This window comes from Eucyclogobius newberryi, unplaced genomic scaffold (assembly GCF_026437365.1).
Source record: "Eucyclogobius newberryi isolate DKJ021-1_F unplaced genomic scaffold, fEucNew1.0.hap1 SCAF_20, whole genome shotgun sequence".
In the NCBI taxonomy this organism is placed as follows: Eukaryota; Metazoa; Chordata; class Actinopteri; order Gobiiformes; family Gobiidae; genus Eucyclogobius; species Eucyclogobius newberryi.
Genome location: NW_027315835.1, coordinates 10,661,984 through 10,686,730, shown reverse-complemented (window position 1 = coordinate 10,686,730; position 24,747 = coordinate 10,661,984). Strand labels below are relative to the sequence as shown.

General features: G+C 40.4%; 1 protein-coding gene across 1 annotated transcript in view; it reads left to right on the top strand.

Moving 5' to 3' along the window:
- Window positions 1-23,712, top strand: part of cox10 (cytochrome c oxidase assembly factor heme A:farnesyltransferase COX10) — a 34,877-nt gene extending 11,165 nt beyond the window's left edge. The window contains exons 5-7 of the mRNA XM_072455575.1: window positions 16,592-16,662; window positions 21,599-21,831; window positions 22,605-23,712. Coding sequence (XP_072311676.1) covers window positions 16,592-16,662; window positions 21,599-21,831; window positions 22,605-23,023 — 723 coding nt within the window. The 3' untranslated portion in view covers window positions 23,024-23,712. The remainder of the gene's footprint in view (window positions 1-16,591; window positions 16,663-21,598; window positions 21,832-22,604) is intronic.
- The last annotated feature ends 1,035 nt before the right edge of the window (window positions 23,713-24,747 follow it).

Genomic DNA, 24,747 nt, shown 5'->3' with positions numbered 1-24,747 from the left:
GACTTCGCGGAAAATATGTTCGCAAACAAAATGTAGCAAGAGTAGCTGTGAAAATCTGTCTCATTGTCAGACGCTCGGACCTGTCGCAATCAGATTGAAGTGTGTTAAATTGCTACAGAAAACATTGTGTAAAAGATGATGTCGACACTGCTTCTTGCCACTGTCGCAATGTTACGTTTTAGTGTTAGGATTATTGTGAGAAGAAGCGATTGAAGGATTATTAAAGATTATTAACGATAAATACTTAATTTCTTGAGTGTCTGTTAGATCGTCATACCTCTGGTCCATCACCAGCTTCTGAAATCAAACTTACGTAAAGTAAAGTGATGAAGTTACCGGTAATAATATATAACAATATCTATGTTAATATGACTATAGATTGAACTGAAAAAAATACAGTATTTTCCGGACTACAAGTCGCACCTTTTTTTCATAGTTTGGCTGGGGTGCGACTTATATTTATACTTATATACTTATACTCCGGAGCGACTTATATGTGATATAATTTGTTATTTTCACACAACCGCAACTGCATTTCATACTTAAGTGCAACTTATATATGTTTTTTTCTTCTCTATTATGCATTTTTGGCTGGTGTGTCTTATACTCCGGAAAATACGGTATATAAAAATTGCTTTTAAAATTGACACAATTATATGTTTTTATAATTTAGTCTGTACGATTATATTGTGACTTGAATAATCACAATTAACAGAATAATATTGCCATAACTAGACACAATAAAACAGGACACAATAAAGCAGGATAACCACAGTAAACCCTTTTCTAAATGTATAATGTTGTTTAAAAACTAGCTGCAACAAATAAATGGCAAATCAAACCTTTATTTATTAACTATAATGAGCCATGGACGTTACTCATTCTATCCTCACATCTCATCATACTACAAAAACAATTAATAATTCCCCCACTAGTGCAAAGAAAATGTGAAGAAATTATGAATAATAACATAGTTTTTCATCATTTATTGAACATTATCTGTCGTGACAAAAGTTTCAACACCTCACGTTTGATCTAAACTCATAATTCCCTCATCAGAATCCTCTTTCATGATTTGTATTCATTGTAGTCTTGTTTCGTCTGCAGTAAAGCCCCACACAAACACTGCGAAAGAGGCCGAGAGCGTGACTTCTCATTGACGCGCCTCAGACACGTTGTCATCTTTGCACAGCTAATACTTAACCGCTCACGCCTTTCTTCACACGCGACTTGTGCCCGGGACGTGTTTGGGCGAATACCCCCCCCCCGCCACAATAGAGCCGTCTGTCTCTGAAGGTGACCGTTTCAGTCCCATGGCAGGCGGAGCCCCTCCCGGCCTCCTCGCTAATTTACTTTTGGGTTAAACACTGTCATTATAGGTGTCGGAGACCTTCTTGCACAGGGAGGTTCAACTCGAGTCAGAAAAGAACGATTTTAGGATGACTTACCTCTGATTCACTGTTTGATTTAAAGACTGTTGCATTAAGACAACTGCAGTTAAAGAAGACGCTGTATGTGTTTGTCTGTTGTACTGTAGTTATAATCTATGACACCCTCGAAGCATTATTTTATATTTTGGACATTTTAAATCATGATATTGCTCTAAAATGACTCAAAGAAACAAGTCTGCTGAAAAACTACATTGCTGGTTTTCCCGTTACAACAAAATCATGGAAACAAAGTGCTTATATATCCTGACGACGGCTCCAGATCACGAGCAGTGGATTGTTTTTTGTGGCTTTGTAACGCCGTTGAATCCTACTTGTGACGCAGATTGTAGAGCAAACGGCGGGCGTGTATCTGGGATTAGATTTCCTGAGCAGTGGCGTCTTGAGAATGAGAATGCAAAAACGTGATGAGATATTTTGGCCTGCTTGTTAGCTCTTTAACATAATAGCATACATCACAAATTATGACGCAAATTTAATGCATAGATTTTTTTGGGGGGGTTTTAACATTTATTTATTTTATTTTTTTATTTTATTTCTTTATTTTTATTTTATTTATTTATTTTATTTATTTTATTTATTTTATTTATTTTATTTATTTTATTTATTTTATTTATTTTATTTATTTTATTTTATTTTATTTTATTTTATTTCATTTTATTTCATTTTATTTCATTTTATTTCATTTTATTTCATTTTATTTCATTTTATTTCTTTATTTGAGATTGAGGCAGGTAAAGTTCATAACATGTTGGTGCTACAATTAAGTCTTTTTATTTTGCAGAACTAGAACTCAGTCGCCCAAGTACAATCTTTGTCTCACTGCGCTCACGCCGATCATCATCACTGTGGAACGTGGACTCATTTAAATTTGACTTTATTCTGAGCTCCTTGCCTAATTCGCTTTATTCGCAGAAAAACAAAGCACTTGTCTTTGAATAGTTTAGTAAAGTGGCTCCACTCAGGCAGATTCTTGGCTTATAATTCATTTTAGCGTCTTGGCTCTTCAAGGCCGTCTCTTTACGTAGTTAAGAATGATAAAAGATTTGGACGCGACTGTTTATTATTTATTTTTTGCGATCGAAAAACGTGACTCAATTCGAGCCAGAAATTGTCCCGTGTGTCATGCCCAAATATTTCCGTTCAGCTTGACGACAAAAAAACAAAACGTCTTAACTGCCCAAATAACGCTAACGCTCACCAGATGATTTATGCCGTGTTTTGGTACCGCGCAATCAGTCACAGCAGTGGCAACAACTGCTGGAAGAGCTCTTGTGAGTTATTTGTAATTATTCAACGTTTTAGGGTTTTGTTTAACGTTGGAAGAGGGAAAACATCCAGATTAAAACGGTTGTGGATGTCAAATATTAGACGGAAAATCGAACGAAGCCACGTTTTATGCTAAATATTGACAAAATTCGAGTTACCGTTTACATAGCCCGTAGTTATTTGAAGTGATCGCGACTCAGACCCAAACGTGGAAGGGTTTCGGTGATATCCGTGAATAATGAACAAAAACGACAGTGTTTTTGGCATGTCTGCGTGCCAGAACTGCACGCTTGTTTAGGCCCATCTGAGCCGCATTCAGAATGAGCGCCGGGTTGTTTTTCCCCAAACTTTCTGTGCAAATTAACCTCTGTAAACCTGCGAGTACATCTATTTTTAATTAGCATTTAAAAGCATTTGCATCATTTATTCCACCCTCATTTTTTTTTTCATTTAATTTGATGTTGGGGAGACTTGGATTTATGTAATTAGGGTGTTTTTCTTGTTTTATTTTGATCGATATGTTTTTAAAAATGAAAAAAAATTGTTGTGTTTTCAAATTTTGAAAATAAAATAATGAAAAGGAAAAAAAAAAAATAGATGTTGACTTAAACGTGGCCAGTGGCAGACTAATTAAAATATAATTCACTTTTCAATATTTGGCCGAATTCGAGCAACAATTTGGATAGTTGCAAATGTACAGTGCAGTGGGATGTCAATGTTGTTAAATTAATTGATCAATAATCATGATTATTCAGGTCACAATACAATCGTAAGAACCAAAAAATAATAATCGTGACAATTTTAGACACAACATTAAGTGTTTTTTGTTCAATATATAGCCCGAAATTAAACATTAAGAACTTTCTTTTGTCATATTTACTGTTATATTGTTTTTCAGACAGTTAAATTTTGTAAAGCTGGTTTCAAACTTGTGGAATAGAATGTGTTAGAGCATGAGAATGAAGGAATATTAAATATTTCACTATTGTTTGGTCTCAATAATTGTGAATAATTGTTAAATCGTGACACTTTTTCTCACAATAATCATAACACTAACATTTTATATCGTGACATCCCCATTGAAGAGTAACATTTGGACAATTTCTGTTGCTAGTCAATATTAAACATTGATCCGAGTCCAAAATGTACTTTCCACCCTTTATGTTGCTTTTACACTTGGTTTAATTGTACTCGCATCCACCAGTTTCACCATCAGGCTTTTTGCAGACTAATGCCATTTTGAACAGATTTCCTCGCTTCTATAACACATTCACGTTTTGACTGTGTTCTGAGCCCGTCTCTAAACACAGACATTGATAATGATAAGCTTTACCGTCGACCTTGAAGTCTGAAGTCCTCGTTCACCTGTCCCTCAGACAACCAGTGTTTTAGGCGTTTGTTCCTGTCTGGTCCTGGCTCTTCCATTTGGTCCAAAATGCTCCTGAAACATCCTCTTCTTTGATGATGTGGCAGTGCATTTGGGTAGGATGTTTTCCATGTGTCTGTCCTGTAACATTATCAGAGTTACACATGGTTTCAGAGGGATGGAAATGAATTCAAAACTACTGTATTTTCCGGAGTATAAGTCGCACCAGCCAAAAAATGCATAATATAGAAGGCAAAAACATATATATGTTGCACTGGAGTATGAAATGCAGTTGCAAGTGTGAAAATGACAAATAATATCACATATAAGTCACTCCGGAGTATAAGTAGTATATAAGTCTAAATATTGCTATTGATAAGTTGCACCACGACCAAAACTATGAAAAAAGCGACTTATAGTCCGAAAAATACGGTAAGTATATATATATATATATATATATATATATATATATATTTTTTTTAAGAACATAAACAAAAACAACTAAACAAAAGAAAGGGACATTAAGAAGATTATAATAAAACATATAAAGCAGAATTGGGAGAACACAAGATGAGTAAAGGAATACAATTTGAAAGTAAAAGGGTGGAATCTAACAAATAGAAGCGTTTAAAGCATATTAAGTCCAGAATAACATTCCCATTTGTTCCATTATTGGTTAAATTTGTCTATTTTCATGGTGAGTCCAGAGGTTATTTTTTCCATTGTGCGCATGTTGGTTATGATATCAATGTAGTATCTTTTTGAATGGCGAAATGTCCTCGAAATGTTGCCAATAAACAAGACCCTGAAACCCATGAATTGCGTTAAGCTTGTATTGATTTCTCGTTTTAAGGCTTTCCCATTTTGAACATAATATGAGAATCATTGCAAATCTAATTTTTTGCTGAAGAATAGAACGTTTAGATTAGGGTTCAGTCATTCTTTGTCAGTCTGAATTTATCCTCAAGTAAGTAACAAAGTATATACCGTATTTTCCGGAGTATAAGTTGTTTTTTCATAGTTTTGGCCGGGGTGTGACTTATACTTATACTCCGTAGCGACTTATATGTGATATTATTTGTTATTTTCACACTTGCAACCGCATTTCATACTCCAGTGCAACTTATATATGTTTTTTTCTTCTATCTTATGCATTTTTTGGCTGGTGCGACTTATACTCCAAAATACAATCCAAAAATACGGTATTGTAAATATTTTCTGTTTGGCTTTTAATTTTTGCTCTTGTCATTTCCTCAAGCTTTACAGACTAGTTGAGTTTATTTACTTATTTTCCAACTTTATACCAAACCCATCCAATAACTTGATTCTTGAAACTGGATAAAGTGATTGATTAATGCCTCTGTGCTGTTGATTGGAAGATTACATAGAACAAAACTGAAATAATGCAACTTTAGCTCGTTTAAAGTGGAATGGAAACTGAATAAAATGTGACATATAGTGTATTTAAAGTTGTTGTGACTGTTTGACTGACGAGATCCATTAACACTCTCCCGTTGTGACTTCTTCGTCCTCTTTTCTGTGCACGGAGGATGTCAGTCTGGATTTCAAGCCTAAACTTTGAGCCCCCCTCGAGGCTCCGCTCCTTCCCACTTCCACATTCAGACTCTCGGGTACCTCGGTGTCAAAGCGAGTGTCCGTTACTCTGACGGGACGGGTGGTCGAAGGCTCGGGAACCTGTCAAAACGCCAACGGAATGACTTTGTGAAAGCGGCGCTGCCCAAAGAAGTGAAAGGGCAAAATCAATTCAATCTCTTTTTGTTTTGGCAAATAGGGTTTGTGTCTTCTGATTAGATTATTTAGTCCCCTTGCTTTGCCTCTCAACTGTCTACTATTCTCACCAGTGTCTCATTTTTAGAGGGCTTTAGCTGTCTCTATGGCAAAAACAAATAATCCATGTTTTCTTTCTTCTTGATTAATCACGAGGGATGGATTTGGATTGTATACTGCTTATTGATCTGCGTATTGAGCAGATCGTTTAGCTGTAGTCTTTATTCTTTTTTTATGAACCCATCTCTATCTCTATGACTCACGATTTTAATTATAGTTTGTTTTCGAATAATAAAAACTGACTTTATTCGACCTCTGCTCCAACAACAAACGACTCCGGGGCACAAACGGCACAAGCTCTCCATCACTATCGCACCATTACCATCTCATTAACATCCCAAAAAACAAACAAATGGTATTTTTAGAGAACACATTTAACCGTAGTTAACACATATAAACGCATACACTACTTCTGAAAACCATATTTATAGTTTTCTGTGACGTTTACCGGCTCGTGAACCTTGAAACGTACAGTATTTGGACACTCCTGGACACGCTGACTTACGTCTTCACTTGGACTGCTTTTGATTTGGATTTGGAAAGCCCGATGACTGACGAGCGAAGCGCTGACGCCTTCTGTCAACTAAAGGAGTACTAATACCCAATACTACTCATTACCACTGCTGATTACCGCCCCGTGCTTCAATAGCCCACTTGTTGAACCAAAGTCAGTCATTCAACCCCAAACCTACTTCTACATGGTTTTGTACACGGCTGTAAAGGAGGAAAAAAAGTCTAAATACTCGCACTGTGTTTAATATACACAGAAATACTCGATGTACTTCTTCTTCGACCAGAGCGTGCTGTTGAAAAGCCGTCCAGCTCATGTCATGTCAGTCGCACCCTCCAAGATATTTGTGAATTTCTGCCAATGGAGGAAAAGGCTGTTTATTTCCCCATAAGCAAATGACCACACACAGTCACAGGATTTGGGTTCTGTTTCTTGTCGTATTTGTCGGGGCAAAAATATCCAAAGTTTGTCTATATTATATCTGGAAGCAGAAGAAAAGAATGAAAGAATGTCAACTTTTCTCACCACGAAACCCTGGCATGACTCCATTAAATGTATGTCTGCAGTAATATACGTATTGTTGGCTCAAATTTATCTAAGTTTTTTGTTGTTAAAGGGCACTATGTAACTTTGTGACCTACAAGTCTCTTTGGATATGACATTGCTTTGCCCGAAATGCTTCATAGATGGGCATTGAACTTGTACATCTTGATTTTTTTCAGTTATTTAATTTCTACAAACAAAATACTTGAAACATATGCGTTGGTACTGTTAGCGAGGTCACCTTTCCACAAATTTAACCTGTAACTTGATCTGGTGGCATCACTTGATTTTTTCCATGGAGATAGATAATTGTAAATCCATAGAAATATCTCTTTTTCATCTTTCATATTTGTAGACAACTGATTTACTAGGGATGCACCAATACAGCTTTTTCAGTTCCGTACTTTGACTTTGAATGTTTGCCAATACTTGCTATTAACCAATACTTATGTAGGAACTGAAAATGTCACTTTTTCCCTGAAACTACAGTTAAATTATTACAAAATGGACCCAGTTGTGTTATGTAACAGTTATTTATCCTGCAAGTTTAAACATGAGTTGTTCAGGGCCAACATCGGACAGTAAATCATCATCAAACCAATACACGATCCAGTGAATCTTTCTGGATGGGAGTCGATGGTCAATACTTAGCTTTTACTCTTCAACTGAACATTTATACACTAAAAAGTTTACACGTACAATATTGTAAGCTGACATTCTGTTGAAATATAGCTTAGTCGTCACCAAAAAAATTAAATATTACTTGATTTACTTTCCAGAGAATACCCTGTACCGACTTCAGCGCTTCTGCCAAGAGCTCGGGCTGTAACTGGAGTCCTCCCTCTCACTAGGAGGCGGTATGGCACAGTCACAAAGCGGCATAAGTGATGATGCCGGTAATGCGCTATGACAATGCATGGCACGGAATCTGAAGAATGCGTGATCAAATGCGGCGTCACCTCCAAACAGCCATTTCTTCAAAGGCCTCCTGCTGCTGACACTACAAACTCCTCTAAAAGAAAAGACAGAGCTCATCTGTCTTCTGACGCACGGCAAAAACTAATATGTGTTTTATTTTGTTGATGAAGTAGCATTTTTTTTGCCATCTCAAGTTTTTGTAAAATTTTCCGTCCCAGTCTCTGCAGTCTAGACTCTTACTGCTTTAAGATAAGATAAGATAATCCTTTATTGTCCACTTTCCGCTTTAGCTACTATAATTGATCAGAAACTATTGTGACTCATATTACAAGTAATTCTATTGTTAGACTACATATTGTACACTTTTCTCCAGCTCGATCTTTGCTTCTACGACTTCTACATATTTATTTAGGTGGGAAAATGCCAATTTATTATAATGCAGTTACATATCAGATCATATCAAAAGTGTAAACTAAGACATTTTGAAATAATACTTAGAGTGAAAACTTTTTTTTAATAATATACCTGGTTTTCAATACTGGAATGTGATTTTTCAAAATTTTTAATTTTTTCCCCATGACCTACACTTATAGTGATCTTTGTACAAAAAAAAAGAGCATAAAGGTTAGTTTTGAATATTACTTTGAAGAAAAACTGTAGCTGATTTATTTGTTGTTGTTTTTTAAATAATTATCTTTCTGATCTAGTACACATCCGTCAGCAAAACATGGATAAAATAAAACAAATAAAGCAACTAATACTTCTATGATTGACTGAAATGCTCTGTCGATCGGTCTTGCGTACTGTCGGGCCAAGTTTGAGCTTTTCCCCTCAAATGTACTGTGTTTTCCGGACTATAAGTCGCACCAGCCAAAAAATGCATAATAGAGAATAAAAAACATATAAGGTGCACTGGAGTATGAAATGCGGTTGCAAGTGTGAAAAAAACAAATAATATCACATATAAGTCGCTCCGGAGTATAAGTATATAAGTATAAGTCGCACCCGGCCAAAACTATGACTTATAGTGCAGAAAATACGGTATTCTTAAGACAACAGGTCGGCCTAAAGAACATATCTACAACCTGATTTGTAGTTATCAACGTTAGCGGCGCATCTCGAGCGTCACTCAGCGCATGTTTTGACAGTGCTGTTGTGCAGTGTCCCATCTCCTCCCGGCCAAAGGGGCTGATTAACGTCGGGCCAGAGATAATTGGCTGATTAACATGAGGCCAGTTTAGCACTTCACTGTCCCACACTCGGAGCATTAATCAAGGGCTGCGCCGCGCCAGCTGAACTCCAGCCAAAAGCCCTGCATCCACCGCTGAGAGAAGAGAAGAGGGGAAACTTCAACCCAAAACACCATTCTTAAAGGAAAACTTGACCTAAAGTTAGAGGGGAAACTTCAACCCAAAACACCATTCTGAAAGGAAAACTTGACCAAAAGTTAGAGGGGAAACTTCAACCCAAAACACCATTCTTAAAGGAAAACTTGACCAAAAGTTAGAGGGGAAACTTCAACCCAAAACACCATTCTGAAAGGAAAACTTGACCAAAAGTTAGAGGGGAAACTTCAACCCAAAACACCATTCTTAAAGGAAAACTTGACCAAAAGTTAGAGGGGAAACTTCAACCCAAAACACCATTCTGAAAGGAAAACTTGACCAAAAGTTAGAGGGGAAACTTCAACCCAAAACACCATTCTTAAAGGAAAACTTGACCAAAGTACTACCTACTTTTTGGTATTGTTTGATATAATTGGATGTAAAATCACTGTAATTCTGAATGGAATTTTGACAATTTTGCACTTCTATTCCTCCAAAAACATTTATCACTGATTTATTGTATTGCAGATCACTAAAAAAAAACAATGCACCAACAAAAAACGTATTTTACACCATATTCAGACCCATGAAGTTCACCGTTTAGTCATTTTACTTTCAATAGTACAGTTCAAGCTCAGTTGCTATGTATAACGTTAAGAATGGCTGATTTTGGGACAACAACACACACTTTAATGCATATTGTCCTCACAAATGACGTGTTGTTTTTTAAATTTCAGTCTCACAATCTCAAAAATGTCCTGTTATCCGGACGTGTCGATGGGTTATTAAGCTGAGCGGGAACGCCACGCCCGTCCCATACCTTTTAACACGCAGCATGCAATTTCCGACCTCCAAAAATCTTTAGCCTTTGTTGTGACTATGTGAATCAGTCGCTGCTGACGGCTTAATGAAGGCCCTGGGACTGTCAAGCAGGTTTGTTGGGACAGCAACTTCACATTTGTCATAGAACTGTGTTGAGCGAGGCAGGCTCATCGTTTCGTGACTTCCCAATCTGTTTAATTCAAATTGGAAAGTCACAAAGGCTTTTTATGCACTTCAAAGCTTTCATTCTTCAAAACATGCCTTGATTTGACCTGAGAGGATATAGTCCGTGCGCTTCTTTTGTCGTTTCACAGCTAAGTTCAAAGTTTCCCCCCGTTTGCTTCTTTTATTCCTCGGCGTGAATGCGCAGAGCGAGCGTCTGCCATTCATATCCGCCAACAACAAACGGGCGACTCTTTGACAGGTGACGAGTCGGGTCTTTTGTTGTTTCGGCTGAGCCTGAGCACCTGGGGCCCGCGTCGACAGAAGACCGAGCGGCGCGCTGTTCAGAGCCGCCGCGGTCCCTCTGAAGACGGGCCACGCAGCTGCTCGGCTGTTTGTGCTCCGCGTCTGTGTTTAGACCCGAGTCTCTAAACTCCAGTAAACACGCGAGTCGTCACTGCAGCGCGGCTTTGAACCGACGTTACGGCATTACTTTGGCTTGGCTGGTGTTTGGTGGAGAGTTCAGAAAGGTAGCTTGGATGGCATTCGCAAACGTATTTAATCAAGAAATGAAGCTTTACAATAGAGATTTTCTGCCTCTAGTGCTGTCCAAACTTTGACACACTCACCTCTAACTCTGGAAGCAGGCAACTAAATCAGTTCAGTCGTATATTCTTTTTGATTGGCCATAGCTAGTGGGTTGGACACCTGAATTGTTTTAGTCGTCTCCTTGGTCTTTTTTGTTCATTTTTTTCCTTTTCTTTTTTAACAAAATTTAAAAAAGCATAAAAAACGATAACCAAATTCACAACCATTCCTTATCCTGGTGATCGTTTGCGTACCTTCATGCGTCCCCGTAACCCTGGTTGAGAAACACTGAGTTGGTAGAGCGCTTATTCTCTAATAACATATTCTCTAATGCTTAAATATCTTAAGTACACTTTACCATCCTTAATATGGCAAGGCAAAGAATCGTTTCAACGTTCTTGACAATTGTCCAGACTTATCAAAGACTTTCCTTTTTGGCCAACACTTTCAACCTTTTCGACCATGTTGTTTATTCCCCTGATGTCATGAAAACCAACCAACGTTACTTCACAAAGCTTTTCCTCATTGTGGAAACGACTCACTGATGCAAATATTTACCTCAACAGAAGTAATTCGCCTTGTCCAAAAACCCATTAACACTGCCAACTTTCATCTCATCTCAACAGTTTTCGTTAGCTCATACCTTCTCCATACCCAAGACATCTTAGTTTAATAACTCCATAAACTGTACCCCCGCGGGCCCACGGCGAACCACAATAGGAAGTGGCTCCCTGTGGCCTGTTATCAATGAAGCCCCGGCGGTTGGCGGCGATCGCGTTTTTTTTGTCTTTGATTCGGCGGAATCTTTGGCAGCAGCCGACGCTCCTCGGCTGCACACTTTGGTCTGTTTCCCGTTCCTCGTCATCTGGCAGATAATTGTTCCTACAGTTACGGGCTTTGTGTGAGCGTGTACATGTGTGAGCGTGTACATGTGTGAGCGTGTACATGTGTGAGCCTGTACATGTGTTCGCGGCTCTAATTAAAAACAGCAGCCACTTCCGTTTTTTGTTTTGTTTTTTTTGTTTTAAATCCCCGGGCGCCTCTTCGCAGACGTCTCGAGCCGGACGTCAACAGAATATATGGTGTTCTTCCAAGCATTTGATTGAATTAGAGCGTGTGTATCAAAAGCAGACATTTTTCAACTTGAGTATTTATGAAGCCAATTTGAATCAACTGTTTGCTAGGATTCCCCCACTAATAATATTCACCTAATAAACAAGTGAGCTGGAGTCTGTTTTAAATGAGCTGTAATAATGGATGTTGGATTGGGACCTTTCCACGAGAACTCTAAACTGTTTCAAGCTGAGTGAAGATATGATTACGCATTATTACGCTAACAGTCGATCAAAACTAAACCCACAAAAGTTGCTGGACAAAATGTTTTTGTGTCAGGAATGGCCAAACATCTTATTAATTTTATACTGCGCTATGGCAACAAGGGCTGTCAAAAAAGTCAATACCCAAATACTGCGCATTCTAAAACTAGTATTTAATTTTGATGATTTTTGAACGTCAACTTAACGGTTTTGAAATGGTCTTGAGTTTGTCAGAACTAGTACCACAAGATGGTAAAGACTTTTTAATTTAATTTTTTAAATATAACCATTTTTGTATTGGAAGTATTGAGCCTTTTCCAAAATTTAGTTGAAAAGTTAAGTATTGTCGCACCTTTTTCATAGTTTGGCCGACTGATACTCCAGAGCGACTTATAAGTGATATTATTCCTTATTTTCACACTGACAACCGCATGAGGGCGCTCTCGGCACTAAGCGACGCAGAAGAAGAATCTGCACTTCCTCTACCTCCGGAGTTTGTGGAGTTGTTCAGAAGTGACACAGAGGAAGAAGAATTCAGTGGATTTAGTGATTTGGGGTAAAACTGATGCTTTGATAAACTTGTTAGCATGTTCTTTATGCTATAGTTAGCTGAAAACTGTTAATATGTTATGCTAACATACCAAACACTTACGACTATCAAATACATTTCCCCGACTTATACTCCAGTGCGACTTATATATGTTTTTTTCTTCTCTATTGTGCATTTTTTGGCTGATGCGACTTGTACTCTGGAAAATACAGTATCTATTTTTACAGATACTTCCATTTTGGTGAATAAATACTATATGTACCCACCTTATGTTCTGTACTTACTGCTCCAAAACCCATTATGCAGCAAATGCAGTCCATTACCTCGTACATACTGCCTAATGTCGGTGTAAACGTGCATAATTTCCTATCATACCATCCATTTCCAACCTGCTGATTTGCAGTTTTTACACTTCACCGTGACAACGATCCCAAGCACCTATAAACACGAACGATCCAATTATTCTAATGCCGCCGCTGCAACACGTCGTGGATGCGCGAGGCGTAAATAAAAATGATACCCCGAGCTGAAAGGGCGACTGATGCGAACCAGATGTACCTTTGTGGGTCCAAAGGCTCAAGAGGAACAAACGACAGCACGAGTGGACAAACTGTGACATAACAAACACGTCGCACAAAGACCGTTATAGTCGGCTCCACACACGCGCCGCCGTGTCAGAACAAAACTGTTTTACTGCAGAGCAAAGTCCGCTCTTTTCTTTAGATTAAAAGAAGCAAACAAATGCAATTTAAGTGGCCCCAAATGGCAAATTCTGCACAAACAACTTTAACAAACATGCTCTGAAATGCATGAGATTATTATTACCGTATTTTCCGGACTATAAGTCGCACCGGAGTATAAGTCGCACCCGCCAAAAAATGCATAATAGAGAAGAAAAAACATATATAAGTTGCACTGGAGTATGAAATGCGGTTGCAAGTATGAAAATAACATATACTTATACTCCGAAGCGACTTATATGTGATATTATTTAAGTATGAATATAAGTATAAGTCGCACCCCGGGCCAAAACTATGATAAAAGGTGCGACGTAAAGTCCAGAAAATATGGTAGTTTAGATTCAGTTTCAAACCTCAAAAAGAAAACATAAAATAAAAAAATCTGAATCTTTATTATTTCAGTCCTAAAGAATCCAAATTGCAGTTTAAATTGTTGTAAAATTCTGCCAGTAAATGATGGTCTCTTCAAACTTGACTTAAAAAAAATATATATATGTATGTATATATCCTGTAAACCGTTTTAAAAATTATTCTTGTGTTAGTTTAGTTTAAATTTCAGTCTTCTCTCAAATCTTAAAGCTCCTTGAAATGCCAATAATCCTGATCATAAAACATAAATTCCAATCAGGAAAAGTTGCCATTGGATATTTTTGCAACATTGTTCTGCGCGTCAGCTTCCTGCACACAGACGGGTTTGTCCAAACAGTGGTTTCACTTCAGACCAAAGTCCCGTGGTCACAATGCACAGGCAGCGCTTTTCACAACAACCGCTTTACAATCGATGATGTTATTGGAATCTAAGTGGAGCCTTTATGTGCGGTGCTGCTCAGCGCTTGCGCCTGGGCCCGCTCGCTCCTCTCTCTGGCTCTGCTACAAAGTGGCTCTCTTAACTTCTGCGGCCCCTGACCTTTGACGCATTTCCTGACCCAGGAAATAGAATTAACACCCCGCTCAGCCTTGAGGTCCCACTGCAGTCCACACAGCTGCGGGTCGGCACAGGCCACGCCATAAAGTCACAGATATAACAGCTTTAAATGTGATTGTCAGGAGCTTTTTTGTGAGTCAGCGATGCCCATATTTGACTCTTGACGATGACAATAAAATAATATAATTGAGACTTAAATCTGAACTACCCCATTTGTAAAAGTAGTAGCTGAAATACTAAAAAAATGCAAGAAAACTTAAAATAACGGATAAACTTGCCAGACCTGTACAGATTCTTAGAACCCAGTAGCCTACATTATGTCAACTCTCACAAAACAAACTTGATCTATATTATAGATCAAGTTTGTTTTGTCATCTGTAAACCTAATTGCAATTTGACCCTTGACCCTCCGAGGCTGCTGTAGTTTGTCAAAGTTTAAACTGAGCGAACAGAAAGTCAGGTTAAATCCAGATGTTGGCTCCTCACGACCGCGCTGGACAGAACATTAAAAGAATAGAACGCGCTCCAATCTCCGTCGACACGATGTACTTTTTCAACGCTCAACGCTGGAAACGGTATAAAAATACTTTGCATTTGATGAAAAATCGTAAATTCTCCTAGCGTGTGATATTTTTGTTTTGTTTTGGCTTTTGTCTGGACACGATTACCCCGCATATTTTGAACATTTACTGTAAAGTGGAGGCCTCGAATATGAAACGCAATCCGTTCTGCCAAGGTTTTTTAATATTATTCTGGCCTTTCAATGACACATCTGCAGTAAATTTAGACAGTGGAGGTTTAGAGGGAGAAAAGTGGATTTTAGATGTGCTTATTAGATATTTTTATGAACCGTATATCAGAGAGAATGGATTTGGACGGAACGCATTCGATGCACTTTATCTGTTTTTATCGTTAAACTTTCTCGCGGGAGGCACCCACCGACGGTCGCGCGAAGATTAGCCAGTTCCTGCCTTTTAGCGCCCGCATGTGTTTGCATTTTAGTCACACGTTGCCGATCCCACGGGAGCACTTTGAAGCGTACTCCTCCAGACCAGATCATAAAACGGGGAAGCATACGTAGTTTTTCACATAGCTGAGCGCCAGAGCAGGCCACCTCCGCCGCCTTTCCGCCTCCGAAAACCATTCGCTTCAACCCGGGGCCGCTCGGCTCGGGAGGTTTCGCCCGACCGCGCTCGTCCAGATGTTTGGAGAAACGCGACCCGAGTGGCGCGAAGTTGTTGTGCTGAAGTTGGTAAATCTGAGCGGTGGGGGTTTTTTGGGTCGGTGAAATGGGCAAAGGGTGTTCTGCCAGTGCGGTCGGGTTTGGTGGGTGCGAAACGGTCCTAGAGCGAGGAAGCTGTCAAAACGGTGTGATGGAATCGGTTATGATAAGGCCTTAGTTATTTTATTTCATTATTATTATTTTAGTCATTTCACTTGGTTTATGGATCCGCTGCACTTAGATTATTGATTTCTGCAATATAAATAAAATAAATTATTATAATTTATTTTTAATAAAGTACCGCCGTCAATGCAAAATAGCGTTAAATGAAATATAAAAAGCGGTATTAAGTCAAAAGATAAGAGCGCGCCTGTTCAATATATTTCATTTAAAAATCCGTAAACCAAGTAATAAAATAACTGCGGCCTAACCTATGATTATTGTTGAGTACAGCGTATACCACTTGATAACATGTCTCACGGCGCGTATCGAATTCTGAGCGTCGTAGGGTCGCTCGCTGGCCCGTCGCGGTAATTACTACATCGGTTTATCGTTCAATATATATAATAACAGTATTTTTTATTGTGTGTACGCTTTCTTGCGTTAGTCAGACATGTTTTGTCTTGTTTTGACATTTAACAAACTTTTAACAAGGGTTATCTTGCTTATTGTGTCAGTGGCACAAAAAGTTTCAATATTATCATTAATCGTGATTTTTTTTAAATATATATTGCTTTTCAAAGTGTTATTGTGACAACCCTAGTAGATATTTATAGATTTAGAATTTTTTTTTGGTAGTTATCAATTTGGAGACTTAAGATGTTCCCAGAATCATTTTTTTTTATTATTATTATTATATTTTTTATTATTCTAAAGAAGAAATATGTAAAGATGAAAGAAAATGTCCAGATGACTTGCATTGAACCCTTTTTCCCCCCATGGACCCCTCCTGGACAAATGCGGAATTACATCAACATAAGTTTTTGAAATATAGTTTTTTAATGTTTTTATTCATTCAGATGTTCCCCTCTTTCACAGTACTTTGAGGTCCCATTCGACTCCAACATGAACCGCACCAAGAATCGCCCACTGGTCCGAGGACAGATCAGGTACAGTATGTTATTATCATTATACATTTTGTCATTGGTAATTGTCAACTTAACTCTGCTTGACCAAGTAGAATTATCTCTACACACTTTTAACCAAGCCTCTAATACACATTCCTCCTAAATGAATGACACTTGCTTCACTAAAAGGTCACGTGTCGTACCTGTAATTTGAGTTTTTGCTTGCATCACCACTTTAGATGCAAAACAACTTACTTGAGACTATATATACGTTGTCTTACATTTAGAAGAAACAAAGGCCATGTTCTGCAGATAAAATGTCAATATTTATGAACACTGAAAGCCCATTGAGTCGAATACTTGTGTGGCCTCGTAAAAGAAACCGTAAATAAAGCAGTTTTAGCCCAAGTAGCATGTTTCCCAGTGACGACTTGGCCCGAAGCCGTCTGGTCCGGTTTGAAGAGTTTGTGCCTGACGCAGTGTTTGAAATGTCCCCTGATGTTACCGAGCTGCCGAGTGAAGCTGTTCTTACGCTCTCTAAACACAACGTCGTCTCGAGCTTTTAGACAAATCCTCGCCGGTGTTTGGCTCGCTTCAAAGGCTCCTCCCTCCGCGTCTGCCCCGCGTCGCCTCTCACCCGTTGGGTCGGACAGGCGGCAGATGGGACGGCGGGAGAGGGTTGTCAAACATCCGTCAGGAGGACACCTTTTCCACTCTCGCCGTGTTGTCTTTAGCGCGAGGGGTTGTATATGTCATGTCATGTGACGCGCTCAGGCATCGTCTCGTGTCTGGACAGCAGTGGGACGCCGTGCCACTTCACGACTGGGAAAGTCTGATTGTGTTTCCTGTAGTTTACTGGATTGAAAATGATCTTCTTTTTATTTATTTTTAATTGTTAAAGACTTACATGAATTTTGGTTTGTTTTCTTTCTTTTCCTTTGAGTTATCGTTTTTTATTAGGGAGTGTCTGCAGAGCCGCGGCGCGCGGCCAAAACTGCCATGTTATTTTGGTTATTTCTGAAACTGCGCCGCTATTTGACCGCGTTTTAGCGCCGTTTTAGACCGCGCCGGGTTAAGGTTAGGGTTAGGGTTAAGGTTAGGGTTAGGGTTAAGGTTAGGGTTAGGGTTAAGGTTAGGGTTAGGGTTAGCCATGACGCTATAAGAGAATTCCCGCGGTTCCTGAAACTGCGCGGCCATTTGACCACGGGCCGCGGCTCTGCAGCCACGGCCTTTTTATTAATACATTTTTAATACCGTATTTTCCGGAGTATAAGTCGCACCTTTTTTCATAGTTTTGGCCGGGGTGTGACTTATACTTATATACTTATAGTCCGGAGCGACTTATATGTGATCTTATGTTATTTTCAGACTTTCAACCGCATTTTATACTCCAAGTGCGACTTATATGTTTTTTTCTTCTCTATTATGCATTTTTGGCTGGTGCGACTTATAGTCCAGAAAATATGGGTAGTTATTTTCGTGTGTGTGTGCCAATGTCAACTAGCGATAGATGGATATATTGGTTTGCGGATATTTGCACTCTTTTTGGCCAACCAACCTAACCCGATATGAAAGGACATTTAGATTTATTTGAACAATTTAGCGTGATTACTGATTAATCACGCTGATTAACTACACCGCTCTCTCTAGTTAAAGAAGGGTTGGAAATAAGTTTGTTGCAATTTCTTCATACATTTTTAATTTTACTTATTTTTTTAATGATTTTTTTTGCCTGTAGGCTTTATTAGACAGGAAAGATCAGTGTGAAATGGGGGAGCGAGTACAGGAGGACATGCAGTAAACTAACTGTGTCGGGATTCGAACTCCTGACACTGCGGCCGGCTGTTTATCAGAATTGGCCCTACATTTTGCCCCACAAATATTGTCAGAACGTATTGTCCATCTGCTGCTCTTGTTCCCAAACGGTCAGTATCGGCCTTGAAAAGCACGTATCGGTCAATCGCTACCTTAAAGCAGTTTGAGATTTGCTTGGAAAAAGTGTTGCGTTTAATTTGGACACTTACAAAAAGAGTCCAAAGCTATGAACAGTTGTACCGTAATTTCCGCACTATAAGGTGCACTTAAAAGCCTTTAATTTTCTCCAAAAATGACAGTGCGCCTTATAATCCTTTATATACGGATTAATTCTGGTTGTGCTTTCTGCGATTTTGTGTGGTACACGTTTTGTTTCCCTTAATGCACCTATAATCCAGTGCACCTTATAGTGTGGAAGAAACGGTACTCCTAAATTCAAACATCTATTGAAGATCAGAACGCCATTTCCCCTCGACTTTGGTCTGGTCTCCGGTCACTATTAAACTTGAAGGACCCTTGCTGTGGTCGTCTTTGCGTCGACGCTAACCACCTGACGTTACGACCGCGGCGGCTCACCCTCCTCGTCCTGGGCCGGTCCCGTCTCTGAAGCCCCTCCTCTCCACAGGCAGCCAGCGCAGCCCCACCTCGACCACATAAAACAGACATAACACCACTAATCACATTAATGCCCCCGTCGTCCTGCCGGCACCGCCGCACCAGCTTGTTTTTTCTTTCTTTCTTTCTTTCTGAAGAAGAAGAACCGCCCCACTATCCGTCAAGATTTCAATCGTTTCATTTATGGAGCGTTTAGAGTGAATTTGAACCAGACGTTAAACGTTCCCCGCTTTCAATAAAGGACGAGGCAAACGTGGAGAAGGAGGAAGTGCCACTAAAAAGCCTGTGTTGTGTGTTCTGATCTCGGGAACGCACCGGGCGACTTTTATCCTCGACAAACTCTTATCAGATGATCTGCTTCTAAGCAGTGTGTGGTCAGTGTGTGTGTTCAGTGTGTGTTCAGTGTGTGTTCAGTGTGTGGTCGGTGTGTGTTCAGTGTGTGTGTTCAGTGTGTGGTCAGTGTGTGTGTTCAGTGTGTGTTCAGTGTGTGTTCAGTGTGTGGTCGGTGTGTGTTCAGTGTGTGTGTTCAGTGTGTGGTCGGTGTGTGTTCAGTGTGTGTGTTCAGTGTGTGTTCGACGTGTGTGTTCGGTGTGCGGTCAGTGTGCGGTCAGTGTGCGGTCAGTGTGCGGTCAGTGTGCGGTCAGTGTGTGTTCAGTGTGTGGTCGGTGTGTGTTCAGTGTGTGTGTTCAGTGTGTGGTCGGTGTGTGTTCAGTGTGTGTGTTCAGTGTGTGTGTTCGGCGTGTGTGTTCGGTGTGCGGTCAGTGTGTGTTCAGTGTGCGGTCAGTGTGTGGTCAGTGTGCGTTCGGTGTGTGGTCGGTGTGTGGTCGGTGTGTGGTCAGTGTGTGTGTTCAGTGTGTGTTCGGTGTGTGTTCGGTGTGTGTTCGGTGTGCGGTCAGTGTGTGTTCAGTGTGCGGTCAGTGTGTGTTCAGTGTGTGTGTTCGGTGTGTGGTCGGTGTGTGTGTTCAGTGTGTGGTCAGTGTGTGGTCAGTGTGTGTGTTCGGTGTGTGTTCGGTGTGTGTTCGGTGTGTGTTCGGTGTGTGTTCGGTGTGTGTTCGGTGTGCGGTCAGTGTGTGTTCAGTGTGTGTGTTCAGTGTGTGTGTTCAGTGTGTGGTCAGTGTGTGGTCAGTGTGTGGTCAGTGTGTGTTCAGTGTGTGGTCGGTGTGTGTTTTCAGTGTGTGTCCGGTGTGTGTTTTCAGTGTGTGTCCGGTGTGTGGTCGGCGTGTGTGTTCAGTGTGTGGTCGGTGTGTGTTTTCAGTGTGTGTCCGGTGTGTGGTCGGCGTGTGTTTTCAGTGTGTGGTCGGTGTGTGTTTTCAGTGTGTGGTCGGCGTGTGGTCAGTGTGTGGCCCCCGTGTGGTCAGTGTGTGGCCCCCGTGTGGCCCCCGTGCACACAAACCAACTTCACTTTTATCACGATCGGGCTTTTTGCGACTTTTGACACACTTTACATTTTTATCAGAGACTATTTGATCTGTTGTGTTCAAACGTTTCTACTCGACTTCAAAAGGAGCTGGTTATGGGCGAAACTATACTTAAGTCAGAATATTATTTTTTCAAAGTTAAATCCCGAATATGTGGGGAAAACCGCTCACGTTCTGAATAATGAAGCATCTCATTGATAAAACATCTGATTTGTGTTTTTGCGTTGATATAAACTGACAAAAACCAATACAAATATAGCTGTTGGTTTATTTATTGATCAGAAAATGAGTCTGAACAGGAAAGCCACAAGGCAGCAGTCGTATCTTTTAGTAGTCGACTAGTCAAACTAATTTTTCTGTCGTATAATGAGACTTTTTAAACACATTTTCAATCAAATACAAGTTGAAATATGATGACTGAAGACTTCTAGATAGAGTATTTATGAATAAAGTGTTATTGTTGATGTTTATTTGTCTGTTTTAGAGTCTGTTCAGTCCAAATGATGATTGCGATGATCAAAATGCGACTGATCATTTGTTTTAGTGTAGATTAGTAACAGTTACTTGGTTAATTATTGCAGCCTTCAACTCAACATGACATACATAAAACATACTTAAAAATGGAATACAACTGTGTGTACACTGTGGTCCAAAGAAATAAAGAAAAATTGTCCGACAAGCGCTTCTTTCCGAAACATAATCTGAAATATTATATAGCTATACATTATTTATGTTTGAAGTCGTCACTGTTCTTTGCATTTGTCCCTCCACAAAATAAGATATAGTGCATCTCTCAATTAGAAACAGTTTTTTTTTTTTTTGCCAGTGAGCCAAATTCACAAACTAGGAACGTTAAGGTGCAACATACAACAATGAATATTATTAATAGCACAATATATCAAATAAGGCATGCATAAAACTTTAAAAAATTACAAATAAAATAAAAATATATTTGAGTATATACACAACATTTACAGATGGTTAGAAATAGTGCAAAAAGTGAACATTTGTAATAATAAAATTTTGAGTGTGTGTTTAACATACTCTTAAAACTACTACTTGATCTAAACATGCCTCAAGTAAAAATACTCGAGCAAGTTTTAACGCGTGACTTCCCTTTCCTTCCCCAGCCCTCTCCACGCCGTCTCCTTCGCCGTGGCCTGTGGCGTCCCCGCCGTCACTCTGCTCACTCTGGCCGTGAACCCGTTGACCGGCTTTCTGGGCGCGCTCAACATCTTCCTGTACACCTGCTGCTACACGCCGCTCAAGAGGCACAGCATCAGCAACACCTGGGTGGGGGCAGTGGTGGGCGCCATACCCCCCGTCATGGGCTGGACCGCGGCCACGGGAGCGCTGGATCTCGGTAGGTCTCCGCTAACGAACCAATTACCCCACTATAACCCTCCGTTGTAAAAGTGCGGGGAGTTTATATCACGTGCGGAGGTCTCGTTGTGTGGAATGAGAGCTTGTCAGACGAGTCGCCGTGAGTTCGGATCGACTCCGTGGGATAAAGAAAGTCATTTTAAAAAGCTTTTATAGATCAAGAGGAAATGTAGTGGCGAGGACCAAGGTTTAACTGTGATATTTCCTCTGCACGATCGCCTCGGGGTTTGGGCCGTGACACGTGTGCTGGTCACTTCGCCAGCCTCGGCCTCATAAGATCGACTGCCAGCTCTAAATATTTGCTGAATGCGTCTCCCCTCTCTTCACCCCCGATCTCAATATTTAATCTGTCCTTGCCAATAAAGCCTCGGGCTGAAGAGAAATCTCAAACTTATGAAATGTTCCTTGCTCAGCTTGTTTGTGTGTCTATTTCATGCCTTTTAACCCTAAGATGCCGATAATGCACGGGTTAAAAACACTTTACTATTGATTATTTAAACATAAAACAAACAAAAACAACACTTTTCCATGTTGTGTAGAGAGGGTGAGGCGCTCTACTACAGACGCCTCCTGTGGCCTTAGCCTTGGTTTTAAGTAAAATGTGAAATATATCTCTTTTAGTGTTGAAATATATCTTTAAAACAACACTCGAGTCCAGCGCACGATCGCGAGTTAAAAGCTTAGTTCGCCGCCCGCCTCGGAAACCGTAATTACACCGCGGATTCTTTAATCACCGCTCTCTTTGAACTCTAGGTGCTTTGTTGCTGGGCGCCTTCTTGTTCAGCTGGCAGTTCCCCCACTTCAACGCCCTCAGCTGGAACCTGAGAGAAGACTACTCCAGAGGCGGCTACCGCATGATGTCCGTCACCCACCCGGCCATGTGCAAGCGGGTGGCCCTGCGACACAGCGTGGGCCTCGTCGGGCTCTCCGCCGTGGCCCCCGTGGTGGACCTGACCACGTGGACGTTCCCCCTCATCTCGCTGCCCATAAACCTGTACATCAGCTTCCTGGCCTTCCGCTTCTACCGCCGAGGAGACCGCAACAGCGCGCGCAAGCTGTTCTTCTGCAGCCTGTGGCACCTGCCCATGCTGCTGCTACTCGCCCTCACGTGCAAGAAGCCCCGCCGGGAGCAGGACGCCCCCGCTCAGGAGCCGGCCGCCCTCCCGGTGTGAAGCGGAGCGCGGAAACATGTGTGACCACCACCACGGCGCTCTCAGGGGGCGGGACACATGATAGACATATGAGACGGCGAGGAGTTTAATGCAAACCAGCGCCGCGCAGGAAATGAGCTGCGGATGTTGTGGATCAGAACAGCTGATTACTGAAAACACTGAATTATTACAAGAATGATTTCAATGTGTCCTGTGTATATTTTGTATTTATTTAAAAAGGTGACCCACAGTTCCTCTCTGTTGTACAGGATTAAGTGACATTGTAAAGCGTCCACGTTGTATGGTTCAAATGCAGAACTTGAGAGGACATTGGACATTATGTGGTGTTTGAAGTGCCTCTGACAGGTTGAACTAAAATGCAGTTAAGATAAATACATATTTCATTTTGCTAAAAATCATTAGCATTTTATCATAGAATAGCAATTTTTTAAGGTTTATAATTTCACTTCCTGTTTGTAATTGATGACATCACACTAGGAAATTACCCAAAATATCTAATGTCAAAATGTTTTTAATTTAGCAAATGAAAATATATGAGAGCGACTTTATTTTGTTGAATTAATGTGAAAAAGTTGTGTAAATTATGCATAAACATTTGACTGGACTGAGTCTCCTAGTGTGATGTCACTTCCTGTCATTCTGCACTGATTTTTCAACTTTTTCTCAACAAATAACTGGTGTAAAACTATAATATATATGTACAGCATGTATAAATACACCAAATAAATTGAAAATAAATCATAAAATCCGGTCATGCGCACTTTATCTACAGCAAAAATAGGAATTGTATTTTTATTTCCCAAGCAGCTACACTTTACTCTCCATAAACTTTTCCGCTTACTTGACGCAGCAAACGCCTCATCGTTCTTTGCGTTCAGCTTGTTTTGCCTCTTGTATCAAAAGATGTTTTACAATAAACATAACTCTGCTTTCCGCTGTCCCTTTTTGTTCTCCACACGCTCCACTTGTGTCCTGGACGTACCGGTCAGCAATCGTCCTCCTTTCACGTTCCTTATTGTTGGTGTTGGGTTACGTTTCCATCAGCACCCTCTGAGGACCGAGCCCGTCTCCCCCGTCCCCCCCGTCTCCCCTCTCCACACCCATAAAGGGGCTGCGTGTGGGATCGGTCCCAAGGCCGAGGGACTTGGGCCGGACTGACGGCCTCGTAAAGCGCCCCACGACCGGATAGAGAGTTTCATATCGAGGTAAAGGGACAGATTGAGACAGCTGTTACCGTGTCATAGAAGGGAGAAAAAAAACAAAACACATTTCCAACCTGGATTAAGTGTCTTTGCCAATGGGCCCAAGGACTCGGGACAGACGGTCTGGACTCGGGACAGACGGTCTGGACACGGTTTACAACAGCCGCTCTGCTAGAGACATCGGGGACAGAGACTCCATCAGAAAAACTGTTTAAATGTTAGTGGCTGAGTAAAGCTTTCATCACACTAAGTAACATTCAAGACGTTTCCAAAATGTACACATTACATTTAGTTATAGGCTCGTTTCATAGTTTTAGAAGGCTATTAAAGGGGAATAAGCTTTGTTAATGGGACATATTCATTAATTATATACATTCAACTAAGAGGATGGCAGCATTGTCCCCTATTTTTCCCCAAATGTATGCAGTCACCCTCAAATATATTTTAATTAAACGACATTTAACTAGGACATGTTCACGTCGTTGGCCCAAAACTTGATTTTTACATATATTTGCCGTGCGT